The sequence below is a fragment of the Candoia aspera genome, chromosome 8 (assembly GCF_035149785.1).
Source record: "Candoia aspera isolate rCanAsp1 chromosome 8, rCanAsp1.hap2, whole genome shotgun sequence".
In the NCBI taxonomy this organism is placed as follows: domain Eukaryota; kingdom Metazoa; phylum Chordata; class Lepidosauria; order Squamata; family Boidae; genus Candoia; species Candoia aspera.
Window position 1 is genome coordinate 7552736 of NC_086160.1, and position 23133 is coordinate 7575868.

The window sequence follows — 23133 nt, forward strand, 5'->3', positions numbered from 1 at the left end:
ATCGGTTGCTGCTTAGAGCTGGCCCAAATCTTCACGCTGTGGATCATCTCTGAGACCTGACAGGCAAACAGTTTGAAGGAACTGGATTTTCCCATTGCCCAAAACAGAATGGCCCCAGAGGACAGTTCTCAGAGACCAGAGGGGAAGGGGGAATGCTTGCAAAAGCTTAAGGGGGCTAATTCTATACCTCAGGCATTGCCTAACTTGCTCCCAGGGTTGGAAATGAGACAAGGACAGAGAAGAAAAGAAGTTGCCAAGGCATGTCTGTGCATATGTGCAAGTGGGGACCAGGGCCGCAACTAGGGTCTGTGTCACCTGGGGCAAACATGGATTCTGTGCCCATTTTGGCACCCCCGGCGCTCATTTTGTCACCCTACCAACGTGGCGCCCGGGGCACATGCCCCAGTTGCCCCCCACTAGTTGCAGCCCTGGTGGGGACACTCCCATAGAAAGTACTCCTGATAATGGGTATCACCTGCACTTTCATAGACAGCACAGGGTCCTTGAGAATTCCTTTTTTTAAAAAATGAATTTTATTAACTTTCAAGACAAGGATAAAAGCTACGAAAAAACAAAATACAAAAAGGAAAAAATAACTAAAAAGGTGTGAAAACACAAGAGAATTTTTTTTTTTCAAAATTACAGAAAGTTGTGACTTCTGACTTTTAACAGCAAGGATGTACAAAAATTTCCATAATCAATCTCTTACTCTATTTTAAATCAAAACCACATTATTTCTATAAATCATTCCACTTTAGCACATTATAAAAATCACTAAGTACAGTTACTCCCCCCTTATATTAAAATATGAAAAAAATCATATAGACCTCCTAAACAACTTCCCCCCAAAAGATAACACTTATTTAGTTATTCCCTTCCTACTACTATTCTATACATTTCTGTCTATTATAATAAAAATCAAACTAAAAAAACACATAAATGTCTGCCATTATACTTCGTAGTACAACGGTTTTAATAATCTTAATAAACCCAAAAAACAAAAACAACTCAAAACAGTAGCCTTAAATCAAATCCTTAAAACCATCCAAATAAACATTTATACCCTAATAATCTTACTCCAAATCCTTAAAAGCAAACGTCTGTCAAACCCTTAAAGCAATCCAGATAAACATTTGTTAACCTTTATCCCATTTGAAAATAAACCAGAGCATTTACATATCCCCACAATGTGCACAGAGCTTTTCTCTTGAAAAAATCAAACAGCCCAACTTCCCCCCTCAAAAATTCCAGCTTCCATTCAAAAAAACCTCCCATACATAATGACCCCTTCTATTTCATGGCATTCCACCAGAAAGTCAGTTTCACTTTTTGCTTGCTGAAGGTTCAAATCAGCCAATTCAATGTGTAGGAAAATGTTAATATCTTCAAATTTAATACAAAAAATAGTAACAGGAAGACAATTGTTTAGTCTCTATCCTCTTTTATATTTGGAAGGAAAACGAAATCCAAAACTTAAAAGATTTTTTTTTTAAAAAAGTAATCCCAAAAGTAGCGATAAGCACCAAGAGACCCAGCTTCACCTTGCTGTAGAAAGCCTCTCTTAGGTTACGCACATTTTTTTAAAAAACATAAATTTATTGATTTAAAAATGGGGTGGCCGGTCTTAGTGTCCCTTTAAGGCTACAGCGCGGCTTGGAAAATGACAGCCCTGCCTCCCAGCTAGCTCTTACCAATCGAATGTGAAACATTGTTTGCGATCTTCTGGGTGCAAGCAGCCATCTGGAGGACAGATGGGATGATTGCAGATGTTCTCCTTTACCTGGAGAACGTTCCTGGGCTTCAGGAAAACCTGCCTGAGCTGGAAAAAAATTGCCGCATTGTCAGCTCTGCCCGCTAAACCCACAGGCACAGCTGCTCAGTCCGGTCCATGAGAATTCCCAAGTTGTATTCTTGGTTTTTCAAAGGGGAAAGTGAACCTATTGAACACTGAACATTTACACTTCAGTGTAGATCAGTAGCTTTCTCCAGTAACAATCTGCATCACAGCAGTTTCTTTCTAGATGTCTCATCTAAGATCACCTGGATTTTGTATCCACCATTCACTGTAATGCGTTAGATACTGGATGATACTTATCTGTAAAAAAGGAATCTAGTTTTTAATAGGGATTTAACTACTGATTCTGTCAATGAAATGGGAACCTCATAACGCCCCCAGCTGCTGAAGACTAGATCTAGTATGCCATAATAGCCAAGAGGATGATGATTCAAAGGACAAGCTATGAGGCAAACTATGATGTAATCTGCCATGTATTTTTATCTTAATTTATAGCAGCCCTGTATTCATGAAAAATTACCTAGTAGAATGTATATCCCTGGTGCATCTTGGCCCAAAGTAAATTAATCCGTTACTGTTGATCCCACACATTAGAATGAAGATAGCACAAATACCACCAATAAGTATAAAGAAATTTGGAGACAATTCTTACCAGAGAAAAGCTCACAAAGAACCAAAGGAGAACTGAATGTGCTAATTGATTGTGGAATATTCACTCACTGCTGGAGTGGATGGGGCAGGGAGGGAAGAAGGGGGAGTCTTGAAAAAAGACATAGCTAGAATTCTGAATAGCAAGTCTCTACACTGCCAAAATGCTTATTTATCACTTTGTATAACAGTTAAATTAGTTTTCCTGTATAACAAGCCAGAATGAAAATAGAAACACAGAGAAATAGGAGAAGGGATGGAGCATGGTGAGCAATGGCATGCCAGCTCCTCTCTGTTAGGGTAAATAATTAAATACAGTTCAGAATCCCGAGGTGGGGAGGATAAATATTATGGTAGAGCTTGTTGGTGAATCAATACGAATAATATCCAGAGGAGTAGCATTTAGTCATATTGTTTGAATAAAACTCAGGAAAAGCTTTTGGCAAGAGAGTGACAGTAAGCCTCCTGAGATGTGGTGGTATCATGTTAGTAAACCTGGAATTAGAAAGGATATTAAAATCTATCAAAGTCAATCTCTGTATTTCTGAAATACAATACTGGAAATTTGACAGAAAGTTGTCAAGAAGAAAGTAGAAAACAGTGCACAGTGGTGCTCAGAACCTGGGAAGGTGATTTTGCTTATATTAATTTACCTCAGCTGTGTATATATGTTGATAGAAGTATGCAACACAAAAATAGTTTATAATTTGGGAAAGAAGGTGGTGCTAGCTTAGACTGTCAGTCCATGACTTTTTGCTAAATGTGAAAAACAAATTATGGGGGAAAAATAACTAGATTAGAAAAATAGAGAAGGGGCTGTATCCATGGGAGAGATTGTGGGAAGGTGAAAGGCCAGGTGCTTGGTTTACCTGAGAACAGGCAACTCAGCCCAGATGTGAGAGATGTGGGAAGAAAGCGTTTCAAAGAGCATCTGCCTTAAATGACTCACTGCAGCCAAGCCTGGGACCTTATTCTTACAGTTTTCAAGATTCTACATTTACCCCTGACTAGCATTAAAGACACCTTCCTGAAATCCATGCCATTCCTGCTTTGGTTTTGCCAGCTCCAGAAACCGTTTCACCCATCTGAATAGAACAACTCAGATTAGCTTCTGGTGTGTAGGCCGGGAGCACAGTTTTCTTGGCGAGGATACCTAATAATGAAATTGCTGGTGACTAGCTTATGTGGATTGGGGACGCGGTGGCGCTGCGGGTTAAACCGCTGAGCTGCCGATCGGAAGGTCGGCGGTTCGAAACCGCGCGGCGGGGTGAGCTCCCGTTGTTAATCCCAGCTCCTGCTCACCTAGCAGTTCGAAAACATGCAAATGTGAGTAGATTAATTGGTACCGCTTCGGCGGGAAGGTAACGGCGTTCCGTGAGTCATGCTGGCCACATGACCCGGAAGTGTCTATGACAACGCCGGCTCCAAGGCTTAGAAACGGAGATGAGCACCGCCCCCTAGAGTCGGACACGACTGGACTTTACGTCAAGGGAAACCTTTACCTTTACCTTTACCTAGCTTATGTCAAATGGATACAGTGATGGGCTACCTTGAAACATGATTTGATTCCAATCCGTTGCTTGACCACTGTACCAGTATAATCAGAGATGTGTATATGGGTGTCTGACCTGAGAAGGAAACACTTTGTTCCCTTCATTTTCCTGATTTGCAGCCTCTGCCCGTGTCCCATACAAATCAGTGTCTGAGTTCCCACACTGCTTAAAAGATGAGGTAGACTTGCAGATTAGTTTTTCATACCGAGGAAAATGAAGGCAAAATACCCCTCCCAGTTTTCATTAATGAGATTTTGTTGCTTGCCAACACACTAATTTATAGGGATGTCACAACTCAACTTCCTTCAGACAAGAACAAAGGCAAGACTGTATTGTGTTGTGGAAGGGTACTTACCTGAGTAGCTTATGAGTAGTAGGAAATTGTCCCCCGCTCCCCAGTCTGGGAGGCAGGCAGGAAGAGGTTTCTCTGAACCCATACTCTGAATGGTGCCCAGCACTTTGCTCTTCTTTCCACTGACTTCAGTTGTTATAAACTGGTTTTTAATTTTTCCTGTTTATTATTACTTTGCTGGCTGTGCTATATTTTAAGAGTTTGGATAGGATCACGGGCTGATAAGCAATGCTGACTTTAAAGTGTGTATTTAAGATAAAGGCACTTTGTTGTCTGAAAAAATGTTAACCTGCAAATTAGTAAGTTGTTCAAGAGAGTAAGACCATATCTCTGCTAGAAAATTATTATGTCCTCTATCAGAAGCACAGACAGGTTTTCGAGACATTTCTGCTTTTCTTTGACAAATACAATTTTCGGAAGACTTTGTTTATACAAATATTAAACAGAAAGGTACTATCTGCACAGGTGATACACTGTGAAACATTGTCATGGCGTTAGAAACATTTTGTTTAAAATAAAGGAAGATAAGCTGTGTGTCCTGCATTAGTTTGTTTAGAATTATTTTCAAGCGATGGAACACTCCTGGAAATGAATTTGCTATAGACCGGTATGTTTTCTGCTGCAGGATAAACTACAGTTTGTGTGTGTGTGTGTTTCTGAGTTTATACAGGAAAATTATATGGGAGTTAACTCTTGGCAGGCAATCCAGTCTGACTGAGTTTTTCTACAGCTACCTTAAGTAAAATAGGAAACTGGGTTGTTATTACAGATCTCCATAGAAGTCCAAATAGGAATGAGCATACCTGTTGTCTGAAATGGTTTCTCAAGGGATCCAGAATCATCATTCAGTCTGAAGGGACTAACCGAAACATTTTGCTTTTACTTAAGTGTAGTAAAACCTCTACTTTGCAAGAAATGTATTTTTCGATATTCCTGTTCAGTTAAGAGCGAGCTTATTCACAGAGTACTTTCTGTGTTTTCTGCAGGTGTTACTTTGCTTTTCTCGGGACACTTCAGTGTTGGAACACTTTGTGTACAGTAGTGCTACCCCACCCAAATCATACATTAGAGGTAAAGACACATTTATTTAAAATGCTCAAGCCATACATAGGAGCTGAAGAGACAGCTATAATATTTTATAAATATTACTTGATGGTCATACTGGAGCAGGGATTTGAAATACTCAAACCTTGGCATTTCTGGTCCATTATGCCAAATGCATTTAATTACCACCTCTTGGCAGTGGGACACAAAGTCATAGGAAACGCAAAGCATCTCATACTCTGCAAAATATGATGGATGCGCTTTATTTGGCATGACAGATTAGGTGTGTTGTAGCCCCTGCAGAAGGGGAAATGTTCAGCCTTTTTTCCTCTTCTGTGTAATCCAGCTGTTGAAACTACAGTTGAAGCAAAAAGCTGACAGTGGTGCTAGGAGTAAGCCTGGTTTTCTTTTTTCCTTTTTTTTAAGTGAAAACTGCTGATAATCAATGCCCTACTGAATTTTTTCTGTTGAGAAAAAATATGTATACTTTACCCTACTTTCTGCGGTAGGTTATGTGTGCGTTTCTTATTTTCCTGCTTTCAGTTGCTCTTCCATGAGATGAGATACTTTACATATCTGTAATATTTAGCATAGTTTCCATTCATTTTAAAATTAAGAAATCTACAAATGTATGTTTCCTTCAAAACAGAGTAGGGAAAAAAAAAGAATAGAAATGCACTATTTATGAACTTTGCAATAGATGTGGTTCTTATATGCAGAGGGAAAATAAATTTAATATATGCAAGTATTCTTCTGGAAAAATTATTCTTTAAAATAAACTTTTAAGATGTTTTATTGGTTGTTATTAAAGTTTAATCTATGTTGCATAATACATGAAATAGAGTTAATTAATTATTGGTCCTCGTTCTAGTTCATTACTTTGAGGATGGTTTTATTTTACAGCTTTATAGGGATTGTTATTTTCCTGACCTCTAAATTTCACTCTAATTTTTCACTCTTGTCATTGTGACAGATCTGCATTTTTAATATGGAAAACCTTGCATTCTCTTGCTGCGAATCTGATTCTAGGTTTGCTATTTCTGTTTTTTGTAGGGAAACTTGGAATGGAACAATATGCTGTCTTTTATCCACCGAATGGTAAAGAAGTTATACCGTTGCCTCCTCTAGTGGGAACAGGGGAAACTACACCATTTTTAAGAGTGAATTCTTCCAAATTGTGTTTTCTTTTTTGGGTGAAGAGAAAGAATAGCTGCTCAAAAAGTTGGCAGACTTTTTTTTGCTCTGGAGCATTCCAAGGTCTTCTGGCCATACAGAAGCAGGCTCAGAAGACCAGGGGGTAGTGTATGTGCATTTGGGCTGAAAACAGCCATCCAAGCCTTAGAGCAGCTGTTTTGTGGCCTTGAGGAAAGGATTTGCGGGTATGTCATTGAATGATTTGCACAGGCTTCTAACTCCTTAAGAAGGAGTTAGAGTTATCCTTCTCCAAGAGAAGATATCCAGCAAAACTTTCTTCTTGCATAAGTTTTTCTTAACGTTTTTAACAAGCACAGTAGCATAAAGCCGTGATGTATACAGAAAATAAAATAAGAAAAACATCCACTAAGAGGCAGACAAAGAGAAAAAAAATAATACATACATTCATATTCACTGTGTATCTATTGCCAGTAGTAGATCTGTTGCAGTTAAGGTAAAATATAAAGTCCATCTGAATTTGATAGAATTGTGGCTCCTACCTCTGGTGTTTCATTGTTTTAATTTTATCTGTGACCTCTTCTAACTTGGCGATAAAAGAGACATGGTTAATCCACTCAATTGTTAAATTATCTAAAGTTTTCCAGTGTTGGGCAGTTATAATTTTAGTTGCTAAAATTAAGGAAATAATAAGTTCCTTGTTTTTGAGCGTGAGGTTCAATCCTGTAAATAAGTGCAATAACCCTACCTCTGGGGGAGCATTCAGTTCCTTATTTAGTAATGATTTATTTATTTATATTCAATTTTGATGCTGCCTGACTCCAACTGGCTCTCGGTGACTCCCAACAATAACAGTAGCATAAAAACAACAAAGTACAGAGAATTAACCAGAACAATTACAAAAATGGCTACAAATAATTAGAAGAAGGCATTCCATACAACATAGTAAAACATAGAACATCGCAAGCAGGGGTATTCCATCCACCCTACTTCAGGGTCTGGGTAAAGAGCCAGGATTTCAAGGCCTTCCAGAACGTCATCAGATTTAATGCTGTGTGGATCTTTCTGGACTTCATTCCAGAAGAGAGGCCCTGCTACAGAGAAGGCATGCTTCCTGGGTCCTGAAGGATGACACTGTTTAATCAAGGGGATCCAGAGCACACCCACTCTGCCAAATTGTACCAGACAGGCAGAGACTGCAGAAGGCAGGACGTCCCTGAAATAGCCAGGCCCTATGCCATGTAGGGCTTTATAGGTAATAATCAGCACTTGAATTGCACCTAGTAGCACACTAGCAAACAGCTCGTGGAGCAAAGTCGTCACATGAGCATGCCAAGACAAGCCCATCACTGCTTGTGCAGTTGCATCCTGGATCAGTTGAAGCTTCCAGGTGGTCTTCAAGGATAGCCCCACGTAGAAGACGTTGCAATAGTTGAGTCATGAGGTGACAAGGATGTGATGTCTGGAGGGTCAACCAATCCAGGAAAGCAACTGGCACACCAGATAAAGCTGATCAAAGACCCTCTTGGCTATAACTACCACCTGCTCTTCAGATAGTTGCATGCTATTCCTTACTAGGGAAGTGCAACTCCATCTAGGAGTGAAAATAGAAAATCCTCAGATCTGGGCAGTCCCAACAGCCACAGCCGCCCAGTCTTGGTAGGATTGAGCCGGAGTTGGTTCCTTCCCATCCAGGCCTGCACAGCCTCTAGGCACTGGGACAGAACTGGGCTGGGCTGTGGTCAAAAGATATAATTGGGTATCATCAGCATACTGAAGGTACCAGGCCCCAATCTGGCAGATGACCTCAGCCAGTGGTTTCATGTAGATGTTAAATGTGGTTTCATGTGATGTTTATTTCACCAGAAATTTTACACCAAAAAAGTATAGCTTTATTGCATGACCACCACAGATGAAAGAAATACCTGTTTTGTTGACTTCCTCTCCAACATTTGGAGAGTAATTGTGATACATATGTACCAATCTGACTGGAGTCAAGTGCCAGCGATGTGTAATCTTCCACTGAAGCTGAGGTAAATCCACCAATTTAATATCAGAAAAACCATGGTAACTTGTTACCTATTGGTTACTCTATTCTTTATTAAGAGATTCCCATTGCTATAGAAATCTTTTATTCTGTAAAGACTATATTCTCTGTTCTCAAAGGTTTCACTTAATCAGACCATTGTGATTGTCCTATTCTGGGTATGTTATTAAAAGGGTTAGGGGAGAAAGATTCTTTATCAAGACTATATATTTATTCTTCCAAATTTAGAGAATCGTTTTGGTAAAAACATTTTCAATCTTGTTTTTGAAAAATGTTTGGGTGAAAGAACCATTGATTTATACAGGTTTTTTTAGCACTAATATAGTTTCTGTTTGGATCCATTGTTGGAAGGGTCTTCCAAAGTGAATGGAATCATACGCCTTAACTGCCCAGCTTGATAATATATCCTTCTTGCATAAATATAACATTGTCCTGCTTTTGAAGAAAAGAAAGAAGTGCCTATTGAATTAAGCATCTTTGGCATTAAAAAAAAACCCTACAAATCCTCATGACAAGGCAGTGTGACAATTAGTCAAGGCCTAGGAATGATGGAATGGGAAGAGGTGAGCGGAAGAGTGTCAGACAATATCTAGAAGTGACACTTTGGCTATGGAAGGAATTTAAAGCTGCTTCAGTGTTGGAAAATAATATTTGTATGTGAAAAACTAGAACCCCCTTCTTGATTATTTCTTAGACTGGAAAATAAGGCAGAATTCCTTATGGACATTATTAATGCATTTGCATATTTTACACATGCCTTATGCCTCACAACAACTAAAAACCACCCTATTGCACCAACAAATACATTAAGTGAAATGGCAAAGGTATCAAAATTTCAGTAACCAAGATAGGAATTAAACAGTCTTTGAATCAATCTATAATTATCAAAAGCTGGCCAGGACAGAGATGTTTTCAGTTTCTCCAACTCGTAAAAGCCTTTAGAGGACCTTTAGCCACCTGGAGTGAGTGCAGCTGCCCATTTTATTTGTCTCCCCCATTTTAAAAGGAAGGATTTTTCTGATGCTTATTCTGACTTAAGGTATTTAGAGTTTTAAAGGTGATCATTGAATTGTGCCCAGAAGTAAACTTGCCACGGTCTGGTGTAGTGGAATTGTGACCAGAGTGAATTTTTATCACATTACATCTTGGTATACATCCTGAACCAGTTTTGTCAGATGTTTAAAGTAGCCCATTTAAAGTAGGTCACAGTATGACTAGTTTAACTGAGGCACAGTTGGGCGACTTCTTCAGGAGGAAGTGCATTTACCACATTAAGCTAGCTTAGGCAAAGGCATTTCCAGCAGCCATTGCCAAATGTTCATCCAGTTGCAAAGTTTAGTCCAGAAGTACCCTGAAATGTATGGCATAGGGGCTGGGCATCTGAGAAACCACTTGGCTCCAATCGTTTCTGCCTGCCCACTATGTTCCAGCAGAGAGGGTGTGCTCCAGGTTCCCTCCTTTAAACACTGTCGTCTTGTGGGACCTAGGAAGTGTGCCTTCTCTGTTGCCCCCCCCGCCCCGAACAGCATCTCCCCAGAGATAAGGACAGCGGCCTTTCTTCTGGGGTTCCAGAAAGCTTTGAAAACCTGGCTTTGGTCCCAGGCCTGGGGGTGATGTTTACGATTTGTTCAATGGCCCCTGTTTTATTTTGTTGATTTTGCTGTCCGTTAGATTATTTTAGTCTGGGCTGTCTGTGTGATTTAATGTTTTTGCCTGTTTTTATGTTTCCTCTAGTTTTGCATGCCGCCCAGAGTACACTGGAGTTGGGCGGCCAATAAATTTAAATAAATAAAACTAAGCAATTGAATTTTCACATGAAGCACATTTCCGTCTGAAACAGTTTCATTCCGTACTCCAGAATCAAGCTGCTTCTTGACCATGTTCATGTGTGTCTTCTCTGGTTTAAGCTTTAGTTTGTATGTGCTCATTCAGCCCTTTACTACTAGGGAAGAAATGAAGCTTTAGTTGCTAATGACAAAACTCTCTTATCCCTCAAATGTAGACATTTAGCAGCATGGTGACAGATTTGGTCCTTAACAGACAGCACAGGCCTTCACTCCTCGCAGAAGCTATTGTGATCATCTGCCCGTAAGGAACAATCAGATGCACCATTGGCAGTTGTGGTCAGCATGGCAGGAATTGTCCTTCCCATCTCCCAAAAACCATCCAGTTGACCTTCTGTTGGAGATGAGCCATTGCATCCCCTGTACTAAATGTTGTAGTATCATCTAATCTACTTTACCTCCAGCATTCATCATATTTGTCCATTATAGGAATTTTGAGAGATTTAAGAACGGGTCCTGGATTTGATTATTTTCCCTATCAGATTTTTCTTCTCCTTTTTAAAAAAAGTGTATGTCACAAAGCAGCAACTGTTTTTTTAAATTATTATTATGTAAGCTGCTCTAAACCAGGCTTGAAGCCAAACTGAAATAGATCTAGATAATCCCTTTCATCCAAAAATTCTTGGTGCTAAGATGACTACATGTCGCAGTAATTTGCTGAGAAATAGCAAATTTGACACTGGTTATGGTGGGCTCTCAAGAAATAAAGATCTTACTACAGCCTTCTAAACGTTGACTAGAAATAGATCTTCCTCTAAAGTAGCACAGGCTGCTCCCTTCAACCTGTTGATGAAGTATTTTGTCATAAGGCAGTTTTGTGGCTGCTTTAATTAGCTGAGAAAGAACAAGGATCAAGTGCACATGTTGAATTTGTCGAGTTCTTTAGGCTGTGCAAACTGAATCCCCTCTAATACATCCAGGAAAAGTAGGTGGCAGTGGTGCATTGCTACCAACACAGTATATGTAATTCACAATAAATGCCCCAACTTTGTCCCCATTGTGTGTAGCAAAAGGACCACAGAGGGCATCTGCATCCTTCATTCTAACTCTTTATGCAGCAGAATTTTATGCTGGTAAGGTCTTCTATGGAAAAAGTCTGGAATTTCTTTTTTCAAGTTTTGAATTTCTGAAAACATGAACTATTTTAACAGTAAGTGGAATATTTTTTGCTTTAGGTGTCATTCCTTTCCATGGCTTTTCAATGTATGGTGAGTAGCTTGCCATTACTATCAGAAAAATTATAAATTGTGCATGACAGTTGTATAGGATGACACTAAGGTATGTCAGCTCCATAGGAAGCTGATGTTTCTTTAGCACCTTGATGCCTCCAGTCAAAGGTTATGATTCCAAAAGTGTGCTCAAGAACAACCTTGTACCAGAAGAGCTATGTGTATGTAACAGGATCAGCCATCCACAAAGGGATATTGAACAGAGGCCTATCTGTAATTGATTTAAAGCAGATTTAAAAGTGTTCAAAAGTGCTTTTGCTTCATTTGACTACACATTAGGACTATGTGAAGCCTTCAACAAAGGAGGTTTGTCTTGTACCCTTCTTTAAATCATTAAAGCAGCTGTGTCTCTTGAAAGTGGTTGCTTCAAAAGATGTCTCCTGTTGTCTGCATGTGACCTGCTTACCCAGATAGTATGTCCTGACTAAGCAAAGACCACACCGAGACGAGGAGAAAGTCTCTAGTGTTTTATTTACTGCTATAGTAGACAGAAAATCCTACCAAACTGAAGGAGCATGGGAAAACCCAGACAGATAAACCCCAAAACTCAAGGCGGGTCTGTTCTGGGTTTCTTTGGATGACAGCTCAAAGTCTCTAAACTACGCATGCGTTTTCCCCCCTGGATAGGGGCCTCCTCCTGCTCAGCATCCGTACTCATGACATCATACTTCTCCAGGGATCACCAGTGAAGTGGCTGTGGATGCACACATATGTGCATATGTGGGGATAGTTGGAAATACTTGCTAAGTAGTGTATGAGGCAGCTCCTTTAACGCTTTGAAGAAAGGGGTGTTGCTCATACTAAAATGCTTTGCAAAATGGGGCCATACACACTTGCTTCCAAGTACGTGAATTCCCTTATTGACTGCCAGTGCAATTGTCCTCAAACTTACCAGTTCGTGTATAAGATGTGGCTTCCACTGGTCATTGAAATGACTTGAAAAGGGTTTGCAACTTCAGTCTTGTCACATATGAAGTTAGTTTTTATATGCTAGGACAGAATGCCTTCCCTGTGAATATAGGATGAGAAAGTGGCTCAGTGAAAGAAATAAGAGTGCTGGAAATGGGGGCTAAATACAACAGCAGAGGTCTGAGTTACCTTTAAGGCCTGGTCTGCTGGAACTAAAATTCATAAATAGCATGGGCATTAGGCTAAGTAGGAAGAAAAACAGTGGGGGCTTGGACTCGGGAATGATTTTAAGGTTTAAGATAAATAGGTTCGTGCAGGGAAGTGAAAGAAAAGTTCAGGGGATGTGTTCTTAGGTAATTGATTAGTTTAGTTCTGTTTAATAGAAGCCATGCTATAAAGACAAATACCATAAAGTATTGAAACCACCAAACATAGCTTATTATATTGTTTTATGCTGACCCTCATCATGAGTTGTTAATCCCACATTTTAACTACACTCCCTGGTCATCCTAATCAGTTTTATTTAAAACTCTTACTTTGGACTCAGATGACTCTAGTTCTTTAAGTGTGGCCAAATTTTGTCATGTAATATGTAAAATGCGCAGGAGTTTGACTGATATGCTTACTTAATTAACTAATTCATTAATATTAGTTTTATGGACTTGTCATTAACCACAATAAAGATTCTTTCTATTGTGAAGCATGTTCAGATGATGCTCTGGACTGGAGATGGGAATCCATCAATATTGTGCAAGTTTTACAGTCATGGTTCTGGATTAATCATACAGAGGTGACTTGGCATTTAAACTGGCATATATTGTGTTTGCGTACATCTGGAAGCAACCTGTGGAAGAGATGCATAAATAAGGCTTTTGTCTCTCTGCAGTCTTCCAGAGTGTTGTTCCTGGCAGTCTTTGAAGCCAATGGCTTGGCTGCTTTTTGGGCAAAATGGATACTTGAGTCAAGGTGTCAGAATAACGTCCATGGAAGAATACAAACACAGTTACACAGAATATGTGTCTGAGTTCCTCCATGACTATTGTGATTCATGCATTTCTTCTCAAGTTCCTTCTCGAGGAACATGATTGTTCCTGCATGTTGTGAAGATAGTAAGGTGGGTCACTGGTGTCAAACTCTCCAATTGGTGGCTGTCATTACTAGTAGAGGCTGGGAATTGTCATAGTTGTCAGACAGGTTAGCTTCTGTATTAGGCATACCTCTCCTGGCTTTATAACCTGGGGAATCGCAAGTTGGTCCTGCTTGGATGACTTTTTCTGAGTCTGAAAAAAGACCACATTTGCATGGAGGTGCTATTCTTAGCAGTGTTTATGCACCTGTCAATTTCTTCAGTACTTGCCAGCCCACAAAAACAACACAGCTGCTTTCGAAAGCAGTATGATCTAGTATACACAACTGATGTGATGATCTTCATTCACACAAATGATGCCTTCAGGCAAATCCAGCATAATTTGATATTAGTAGCTATAATACACAGTGACCTATATGTGGTGCTGCTTAATTCTTCCAAATGTTGGTGACCAATATCTGAATGAATCTTAAGAGAAAAGAAAAATTATTATTCCATAAATGTAGTTATTCCAGCATATCTTCTATATTTAAATTCATCTTCATGAAAGAGAGAGATGTTTTTATTAGTATATGGTACATGTTGTTATTTTCCAATGCTAACTAGTATTTTTTATGTTTCAGTTGCTCCGCTTTGTTTTCTATACAATGAGCCTTCCAAGCTGTATCAGATATTTCGTGAAATATATGTGCGTTATTTCTTCAGACTTCATTCTATCTCTTCTCACTCTTCTGTAAGTTTGTTTGGAAAGATTCCTGAATAATGCACAGCAATTTAAAAAATAGAATTTGCATGATGGAAGTGTCCTTGGCTATCCATGAACTATACCTGCCGCCAAAGCTGTTAACCCAGCAAAAGATCTCCCTTGAGGACACCTTCATGGAGTATCCGCATTGGGTTCACCTTTGGAGTGCCTTCTTCTCCTGTCTGATCTTCCCTCTTCCCAAGCAAGTGATTTGGGAAAGAGTGCAGAAAAAAACCAGGGGTGGCCCTGGGTTTCAGTTTTGGGGTCTCACAAAAAGCAATAATTAAAGCAAGTCCTGCCAGAACAGTTATAGGCATTCAGGCAAAACCATTAATGTGACAAACTGCAAATGGCTTCTTGTTATGTGTAAATACAGCCTTTGCGTATTGATGCTTTGAAAATGTAACAGACTGTTATCTATATTGAATATTTTCTAGTGTTTTCAAACCAGTGTAAGAGACGCACCGTCAGGATGTCTGTTATTTTTCTTTTCTTCCTTATTTAAAAGGGGATTGTGTCACTATGTCTGCTGTTTGAGAGTCTTCTTCAAACGCATCTCCCACAGCTGTTTTATCATCTTCGAGAAATTGGAGCACAGCCGTAAGTGTTGTTCTTTAAGTTTAAACATAAGTGTATTGATTTGAGGCACATAAATGTGGCCTGACTTCTTTTTTTTCTTTTAAATTTTTAAAAAGATCTGTGTCTGCTTGCACCAGTGCAGGACATGACCCTGAATTCTAGTTTTCTAAGACAAGTCTGCCAATTTTCTCCAGACCATGTATATTATTTTGTAATTACATCATTGCCTTTTTTTATAAGCTAAATACCCCAAAAGTTTAAATTTTGCTCCAAATGAGCACCTCGATCCTCTGGAGCAGAAAGACATGCAACACAAATGTCCCCATAATTTCATAATAACGAAGATAATATTTGTGACTATTGGTTAATCTTATTTAAAGTGCCCACTTGGCCATTTTCAATCATATAAACAATTAAATGTTTTAATGTATAAAACAGTTTTCAATAATGTGCCAAAATACACTGTTCTGGCAATAAACAAATTGTCCTGAGGCAAGTACAAACAATAGAAATGCATTGAAAAAGCAACTTGCAAAAAAAGTGGAGGCCCTGAACATTGCATGAAGTGTGGCTGCAAACCAGATGGGGAGAGCATGAACATCATAACCTTTAATTTAAGATTTTATTTTAAACTGTAGTCTCTGTCAAGCATACCCACATTTTCCAAGCAATGGCTTCATTGGAATATCACTGGCCCCAATACTGGAGTATTCAATACAGAATATTTAAACTTCAGAGGTGGTGTGTTAGCACAGTCATCCTGCTCAAAAATGATACAGCCTTGGTGTCTTTAATGTGTTGGTCTTTCAGCTGGTAGATCAAACCCTGTCTAAGGATGGGCTGCAAGAGAAAGGTATTGTGTGGGATATATGCTAAAGAAGGGGCCCTTGAAATGCCAGGTAGGTCTTACCTCTGAAAAAGTTGAAGACTCCTGCTTTAAGGCATCTACTCAAAGGTGTAAAATAAAGCTTATCTAAATACACACACATACATTCACTCTTATCTCTAGCACAAGTTCTACATTTAGAACTGATGTTGGATTTTTTTTCAGAATTCTTTAGTTCGGTATGAGATACTACTGTCAGTTTAAGAAGCTGGTAGCAAATACATCTTGAATTAGCCAGCTGGAACTCAGATGCATTGGGTTAAATGTTGTGTTAGAAGAATAGCTGACCTAACAATTAGGGAAGATTTAAATGTTTCAGTGTAGGGTGAAGTAAAAGTATCCAAGCCAGAGGGCAAATCAAAAGAAGTGGTGTATCTGAGGAGAATATAATTCTTTGTGTGTTTTTCACTGTTTTGTAGTCTAAGAATATCATTTAAATGGATGGTACGAGCATTCTCTGGATACCTGGCTACAGATCAGCTGCTGCTTTTATGGGACAGAATTCTGGGATACAACTCTCTGGAAATTCTTGCTGGTAACTTTCTGGGGATGGGAGTTCTTACTGTGGCTGTTCATAGAAGGAAATTCCAAATTTTGGGGGGGGGGAGACTTTGTCCATGCTTGTTGCAGTGGCATTTGTAGTGGCTCCCCATAAGAAAAACTGCAGTGGTCACCATGATAGGCAGCGGCAAAACTCTATTGTTTCTCTGGAAAAGTAGAACGAAATGGAAGAAGAAAAAAAACCTCATGCATTTTACTGGCATTTCCATAAAAAAGTGGGGGGGACAATCTGTTCATGTGTGAATATGCTATACATTATTGAGAGGGAGGATTTTATTCAGCCCTGCAGAAATCTGGAAATCCTTGTTTTATTGAATCTGGGATTATATCAGTGTGATTAAACAGACTTGCTGCTATCGCTTGGTTTGCAGTAACTCTGTAATTTTAGCAGAGTCAAAATGAGCCATCACTTGATTAACATACTTCCATTATCTCAGCCACTTTTGCCAAAGATAAGTACAATTATTGCATGGCCTCATACCAAATTAGCAAAAATGAACCACTGACTATGTCAAAGAAGATGAATATTAATTTCCTTCATGATCAATTAATTAGATTAATTTTATTACTTTACCATTTCATTTGTTTTATTAGAGTAGGAAGGTTAAGCACTTGCCTATCAGCCCTGTTGATGCTATTGGTGTTACTTTGGATAGATCATATCTAACATTGATTGTGAGCTCATAAATGCTCCAGTTGCAAGTTCCTGTTTATACTGAAGGAGTGGGATTGCAGCTGCTATCTCCACCCCACCCCCACAATTCTCTGGGGGCAATAGAGAACCATGGGCATCAAGGCATCCATGTGAATGGTCCTTACCAAATAAAGGAGTAGACAAATGCATGGGTAGAGCATGTATGTCACATAGAGTAATGTGCTTTAGAGAAAACTTGGGTTGTATGTAAATAGTGAACGTTGAAGCACTCTTTAAATATTTTTATACTGCTTTTCTTCAACTGTCACAAATTGGCAGTCGCTTCCCAAACAAGAATATTGAACTGAACTCAAGAATAGCTAGACCAAAGTACCTTTAACAACTAATTAGTATGGCCGCCAGTCTAAATACTGCACATTCTTTTTCAGTGCTGGCAGCTGCTGTGTTTGCTTTTCGAGCAGGGAATCTAATGGAGGTGACATCACTAGCCGCAGCTGAAGTAAGGATAAGTTTCAGTTGTAAAATATGGAAATAATTTTTGATGTTTTGCCAGCTAAAGTAATTTGAGCTTCATGGGCACATAGTATGCAGTGCGAGGCTCTCTGCTGAAATTTTAATCTTGGAAGAAGTTCAGAAGATGTTGTGAAAATATATATTGTAACTCATAAAACTCTTCAACTGTTTTAAAAAAATTAATATGCATTATAAACCTTCCATTTTGGTTGAAATGTTTTTTACAGTTATGCTTGGGGTTTTCATCTTATTTTTGTAAACTTTAATAAAGTCTGCCCAGTTGTTCTACAGAGAATTGTCAAAATTATAGCTAAAAAAGAGAGTTCCACAAATAAGCTTACTATAGCTGTTTCTGCTTTCGGTAATATTTTGTTCTGTATTGTTTCAGAAATGCCTATCACTTTTCATAGGAAGCACTATAGTATTCAATGAGACTTCTTCCCAGCTAAGTATGCTTAGAATTATGACCTTGTTTGTAACAGGAACCAGCCAGTTTGAGAAGTCCATCACTAAAGTATAAAGATAAAAACTGACCACAATATTAAAACTAGTATTTAGCCAAGAATCCAGTTAGCTGTCAGCCCTCATAGCAGGTGATAACTTCCATTGTTTACTTTGAGTAGCCTCTTGGTAGAAAAACAGGATAGAAACCAAATAAATAAATAAATAGCATTAATCTATTTAAAAGAGGAATTAAGAAATTAGTTTTGCATGGGAACTTTAACTTTAACATAAAAATAGTGTAAACCAAAATAAAATTATTAAAAACAGTCCAAATAAAAACAAAAGAGAACAAAACTGTTGGAGTGGGAGGAAATCAGCCCCATCCTTCATAATAAGACCTCCTTATTATTAGAATAAAGAAATACTTTGTCTATTTGGAAGCTACTGGTCATCAGTTTTTTTTGTTGATTATAAATACTAAGCAGAATATCTTGTTTAACCTTTCCACCTGATCTATAATCCTGATCCTGCTTGGTCCTGCAAAAGAATTTGGTTCTATATATGTTTTATGTAGTTAGATGTACACTATGCATTCTTAAATATATAATGTAGTTTAATACCCTCTCAGATTAAATTCAGCACTTATTTTAATTAATTTCTGGAAACCCACTGCTTTTTTAAATTAATGTTACCATTTTTCAAACAGGCATCCAGTATATTTTTGAGTTTAGTGGAGTTAAATGTCACTTCCTATTTCTCAGTTGAAACAATTGAGAAAGTTGTAGCCATCACTAGCATGACATTTTCTGTTCTCTTGAGAAGTCATCATTTTACATGCAAGAAACACAGAACAATGCAACTTTTATATATGAAATATCATGTTCCCTGCAATCATAAGGCTATCAATGATCTGATGCAGCCATATATTGCTGTTTCTTATTCTTACAAAATAATATATGCTTGGCAGTTTCTCATGGCTCTAATACATGTTTTACCTAAATCAGAACAAGAAAAACGGGATGATTTTGTAAGATTTATAGCACCATATTAATAGTTAAGGCAAGTTTTACATCTATGAGATAACAGTAGATAATTATAGATCACTAAATCTTATTTGTCCTGCCATACTGCCTTCCTTAATTTCTAACAACTGGTTGCAGGTAGTATGGAATTGAACATACTCCCAGGTTTTTTCAGTGCCAGCCATAAACCACATCTTGATTCTCTTGTCAAAGCAGTGTATCAGAAGAAGACTCATGTCTCTCTGCTTTTTGGTGACCATTCTAGGTCCTCATATGATGCTTGGTTTTTCACAATCAGTATCAGTTTGATGCAATATTTGATAGAATATTCCTTTCATTCTCAAATTCCACTGGAAGAACAGAATCACATTTCTAATACCAGTGTAAGATAACATGATAAAAGGAGAAGCCATACTATTTATTTTATTATCAGGATTTTTTTTTGAGACAAAAACTTTCTGTTCTTAATTCATCATTGTTTCACTGAATAGATTTTTCTCAGCTTCTCTCAAGCAAAATGCCAAACTGCTCGAATAATAAAACCCATGTTTCAGTTGTTGAACAAAACCTTTGGGTGGGAAAAAAAAATCCCCAAATGTGTCTGCTTGCATTTAACTTATCCAAAGCAATCATGACCACTTACCCAGATGAGAGGAGTGCTTGATATATTGCACAATTCCCAGGCAAGTCAGTGTCAACAGCTATGAAATTGATGTCTTTTTGCCATTTTTGACATGATTGTTCATTTCTACAGTGAAATGGGAACAGGCAGTTCTGTCTCAGTAGAGATGGCAGGTTAATATGTCTTTCAGTCTCACACACTATCATTACCCAGAGAATATTCCTTTTAGTTTGGAGTACTTTATGGCCTTGATAGTTACACTAAATACAAGCCTGAGTGTTAAATCTGACTTTTCCCACTGGTAAATGATAACAGACCATGGAGTTTGGATTTTACACCTGTAAACACAAGTTACATTTGAGCAGACGGTATATTTTGCTTCTGTCATAACCAAGTTTTCTGAAATTTGAAAGAGACCTGCTGTTATCACCTGTGACAGCATTGTAAATTATGTCTTCAAGGTCAATATTACTTTTTCCACACTGGACAACAGATGTGAAGGTGAAAGTTCCCCCGTGCAAGCACCAAGTCATGTCTGACCCTTTGGGGGGATGCCGCTTTCGTGACGTTTTCTTGGCAGACTATAGAGCAGGGTGGTTTGCCATTGCCTTCCCCAGCCAGCTGAGTGCTCATTTTACCAACCTCGGAAGGGTGGAAGGCTGAATCGAGCTGAGCCAGCTACCCAGAGAGAATCCAGCTTCCTCTGGGATCGAACCCGAGTCGTGGGGAGAGTTGCAGTTGCAGTACCCCCGCCTACCACTCTTCAACTTACCATTGGAAAAATAATACTGCTCGCTGCAGTGTCTGTTCTGTTCAGTTTTCCCTATAATGTCCTCACAAGTCAAAAAGTTCAAAGAAAGACATCCAAGCCCGGCTACATTTTGCAAAAAACTACATCAAATCTGACAACAGCATGTGGGAAAATGTGTTATGGTCTGATGAGACAAAGACTGAACTTTTTGGCCATAATTCCAAAAAGTAAATTTGGCGCAAAAACAACACTGCGCATCACCAAAAGTACACCATACCCACAGTGAAGCATGGTGGTGGTGGCTTTATGCTTTGCGGCTGCTTTTCTTCAGCTGGAACTGGGGCTTCAGTCAAAGTGGAGGGAGTTATGAACAGTTCCAAAGATCAGTCAATTTTGGCACAAAACCTTCAGGCCTCTGCTAAAATGCTGAAGATGAAGAGGAATTTCACCTCTCGACAATGACCCAAAGCATACCTCCAAGTCAACAGAAGAATGGCTTCACCAGAAGAAGATCAAAGTTTTGATCTTCAGCCTGGACCTGAATCCAACTGAAAATCTGTGGGGTGACCTGAAGATGACTGTGCCCAGGAGATGCCCTCGCAATCTGACAGATTCAGACCACTTCTGCAAGGAAGAGTGGGCAAAGATTTCCAAGGCAAGATGTGCCATGCTGATAGACTCTTACCCCAAAAGACTGAATGCTGTCATAAAATCAAAAGGTGCTTCAACAGTGTATTTGTTTAAGGGTGTGCACACTTAGTATGCAACCACGTTATTCTAGTTTTTTAAATTTATTTATTTATTTATTTTTGCCCTAAAAGATTTTAGTTTGTTTTTCAATTGAATTGTGTGCCTTGTATGTCACATTAAAGGTGGAAAAAATTCTGAAGTGATTTATCTTAGTCTGATCTCAAAAACCTGGCATTTTAACAGGGGTGTGTAGACTTTTTATATCCACTGTATGAGCTATAATATTTATCTTGCAGTTGATACCCTATGATACTTTCAGTGCGCATCTTATTGATTTTGCAAATAATAGAAATCACCAGAAAGGTGTTTCTCTCAACAACTTGTGCCAGTAAATGAACAGGAAGTAATAATTCAGGGCATCATGTTGCATACTATACTGTCTTCAATTTGGGGGAAGAGTAATACTTAATTCAGAATGGTCTTACAAGTTTTTAAAAATACATTTTCCAGTATTAATGAGAAGTACATCTTCTATCATTTTCTGAACTGTTTCTGAAGTATATTGCCTAGTGCTAGAGGGGCAGAGCTTCTTTCAGGCAAAGGATTAGAATTAGGGTTAGGGTGGCATTGCAGAGCCATTCTCCAAAATGTCTAGGAGAGAGCAGGACTAAAATCGTATTTCATTTCTTTAATTTTAAATTGAATTAAAACAATTTTTTTTAAAAAAAACGAAAACAACTTTGGAAGGTCTCTGGGTCAGTGTTCCACCCCAGAGCCTCTGTATGCCTCTGATCTAGAGTATATTAAAGAACTTTTCTCAACCCATTACCTTCCATGAAATTGGACTTCAATTTCCATCGCCCCAAATATATCACTTGAAAGCCATCAGGCTGGGGAAGGCTAATACAGATTAGTATACCCCTAATATTCTCAGAGTAAGGGACTGTGATATACCTACTCTTAGTAGGCATGGTCCCATTTGTCTGCTTAATATTTCATTTTCTTCATTCTGAGATTGATGTATGAATACCCATACATTTCCAGTTGTCCAATTTGGGTCTTCTGAATAGCTTTTATGTCCCTCTTATTTACGTATTTATGCTTATTTATTTACTTCCCTCTTCACTTTGAAAGATAGACACGATCATTCTGCAAATGCGGCTTTCCCCCAGAAGTTAGTTACTCTGTTACCTTTTTGCTATTAAGGGTCAGTCTTGGTCATTCAGATGGCACATGCATACTCAATTTGTCTCAAAATAACTCCCAGGATCTATACACCAGGACCTTATGCCTTTGATCATCTCCCTACCCAGTGTGTTCAATAGACAGAATTTATGAAAAAGATACCTTGCAGGGCCTGTATTCAGCATCTCCCAGGGTAACTGAAATGATCTCTGAGGACATTTCCTAAAGTCATTGATATCTCAAATGATCACAACCCCTACATTACCTTTCCTGATTGGTCACTGCCAGACCTCATCAGTATAGAAAATACAGTGCATTGTAGGATAATTTTTTTTGCCCCAGAGGCACAAATACATTTTCTTTGCCATGCATCCAGATTCTCTTGTTTTAAAAAAAAACATAGTAAAAATATTTCCATATCTTCCTGCTCTTTTTTATCTGGCTTGTCTAATGATATCTGTCTAAACGTCAGAGTTCAGTCATTACAATAACTCCAGACCTTCAAAAGAGCAGATCCATGGCTTCCAGTGGGAATGGCGGACTGAATGGCTGCGCCCACGGGTTCAGCAGGCAGAGCTAACAATGCAGTAACTTTTGGGGGGCTCAAGCAGGTTTTCCTGAAGCCCAGAAACATTCTCTGAATCAAGAGAATACCTGGAATCATCCCATCTGTCCTCCGGATGGCTGCTTGCAGCCAGATTGCAAACATGTTTCACGCTTGACTTGTAAGAGCAGCCAAGAGGCTGGGACATCACAATTTCCAGGCTGCACTGTAGCCTTAAAGGGACACTAAGACCAGCCACCCCATTTCTAAATCACC

General features: G+C 38.8%; 1 protein-coding gene across 6 annotated transcripts in view; it reads left to right on the plus strand.

Moving 5' to 3' along the window:
* The window catches only part of TBC1D19 (TBC1 domain family member 19), a 92939-nt gene that overhangs the window by 64720 nt on the left and 5086 nt on the right, over positions 1-23133 (plus strand). For all 6 annotated transcript variants that reach the window (XR_010068397.1, XM_063309935.1, XM_063309933.1 and 3 more), the window contains 7 exons: positions 5335-5419; positions 6446-6490; positions 11611-11643; positions 14284-14393; positions 14914-15005; positions 16290-16405; positions 17515-17585. Coding sequence is in view for 5 of the 6 variants with exons in the window: in XM_063309935.1 (XP_063166005.1) it covers positions 5335-5419; positions 6446-6490; positions 11611-11643; positions 14284-14393; positions 14914-15005; positions 16290-16405; positions 17515-17585 (552 nt within the window). In the remaining variant the exon portion in view is untranslated. The remainder of the gene's footprint in view (positions 1-5334; positions 5420-6445; positions 6491-11610; positions 11644-14283; positions 14394-14913; positions 15006-16289; positions 16406-17514; positions 17586-23133) is intronic.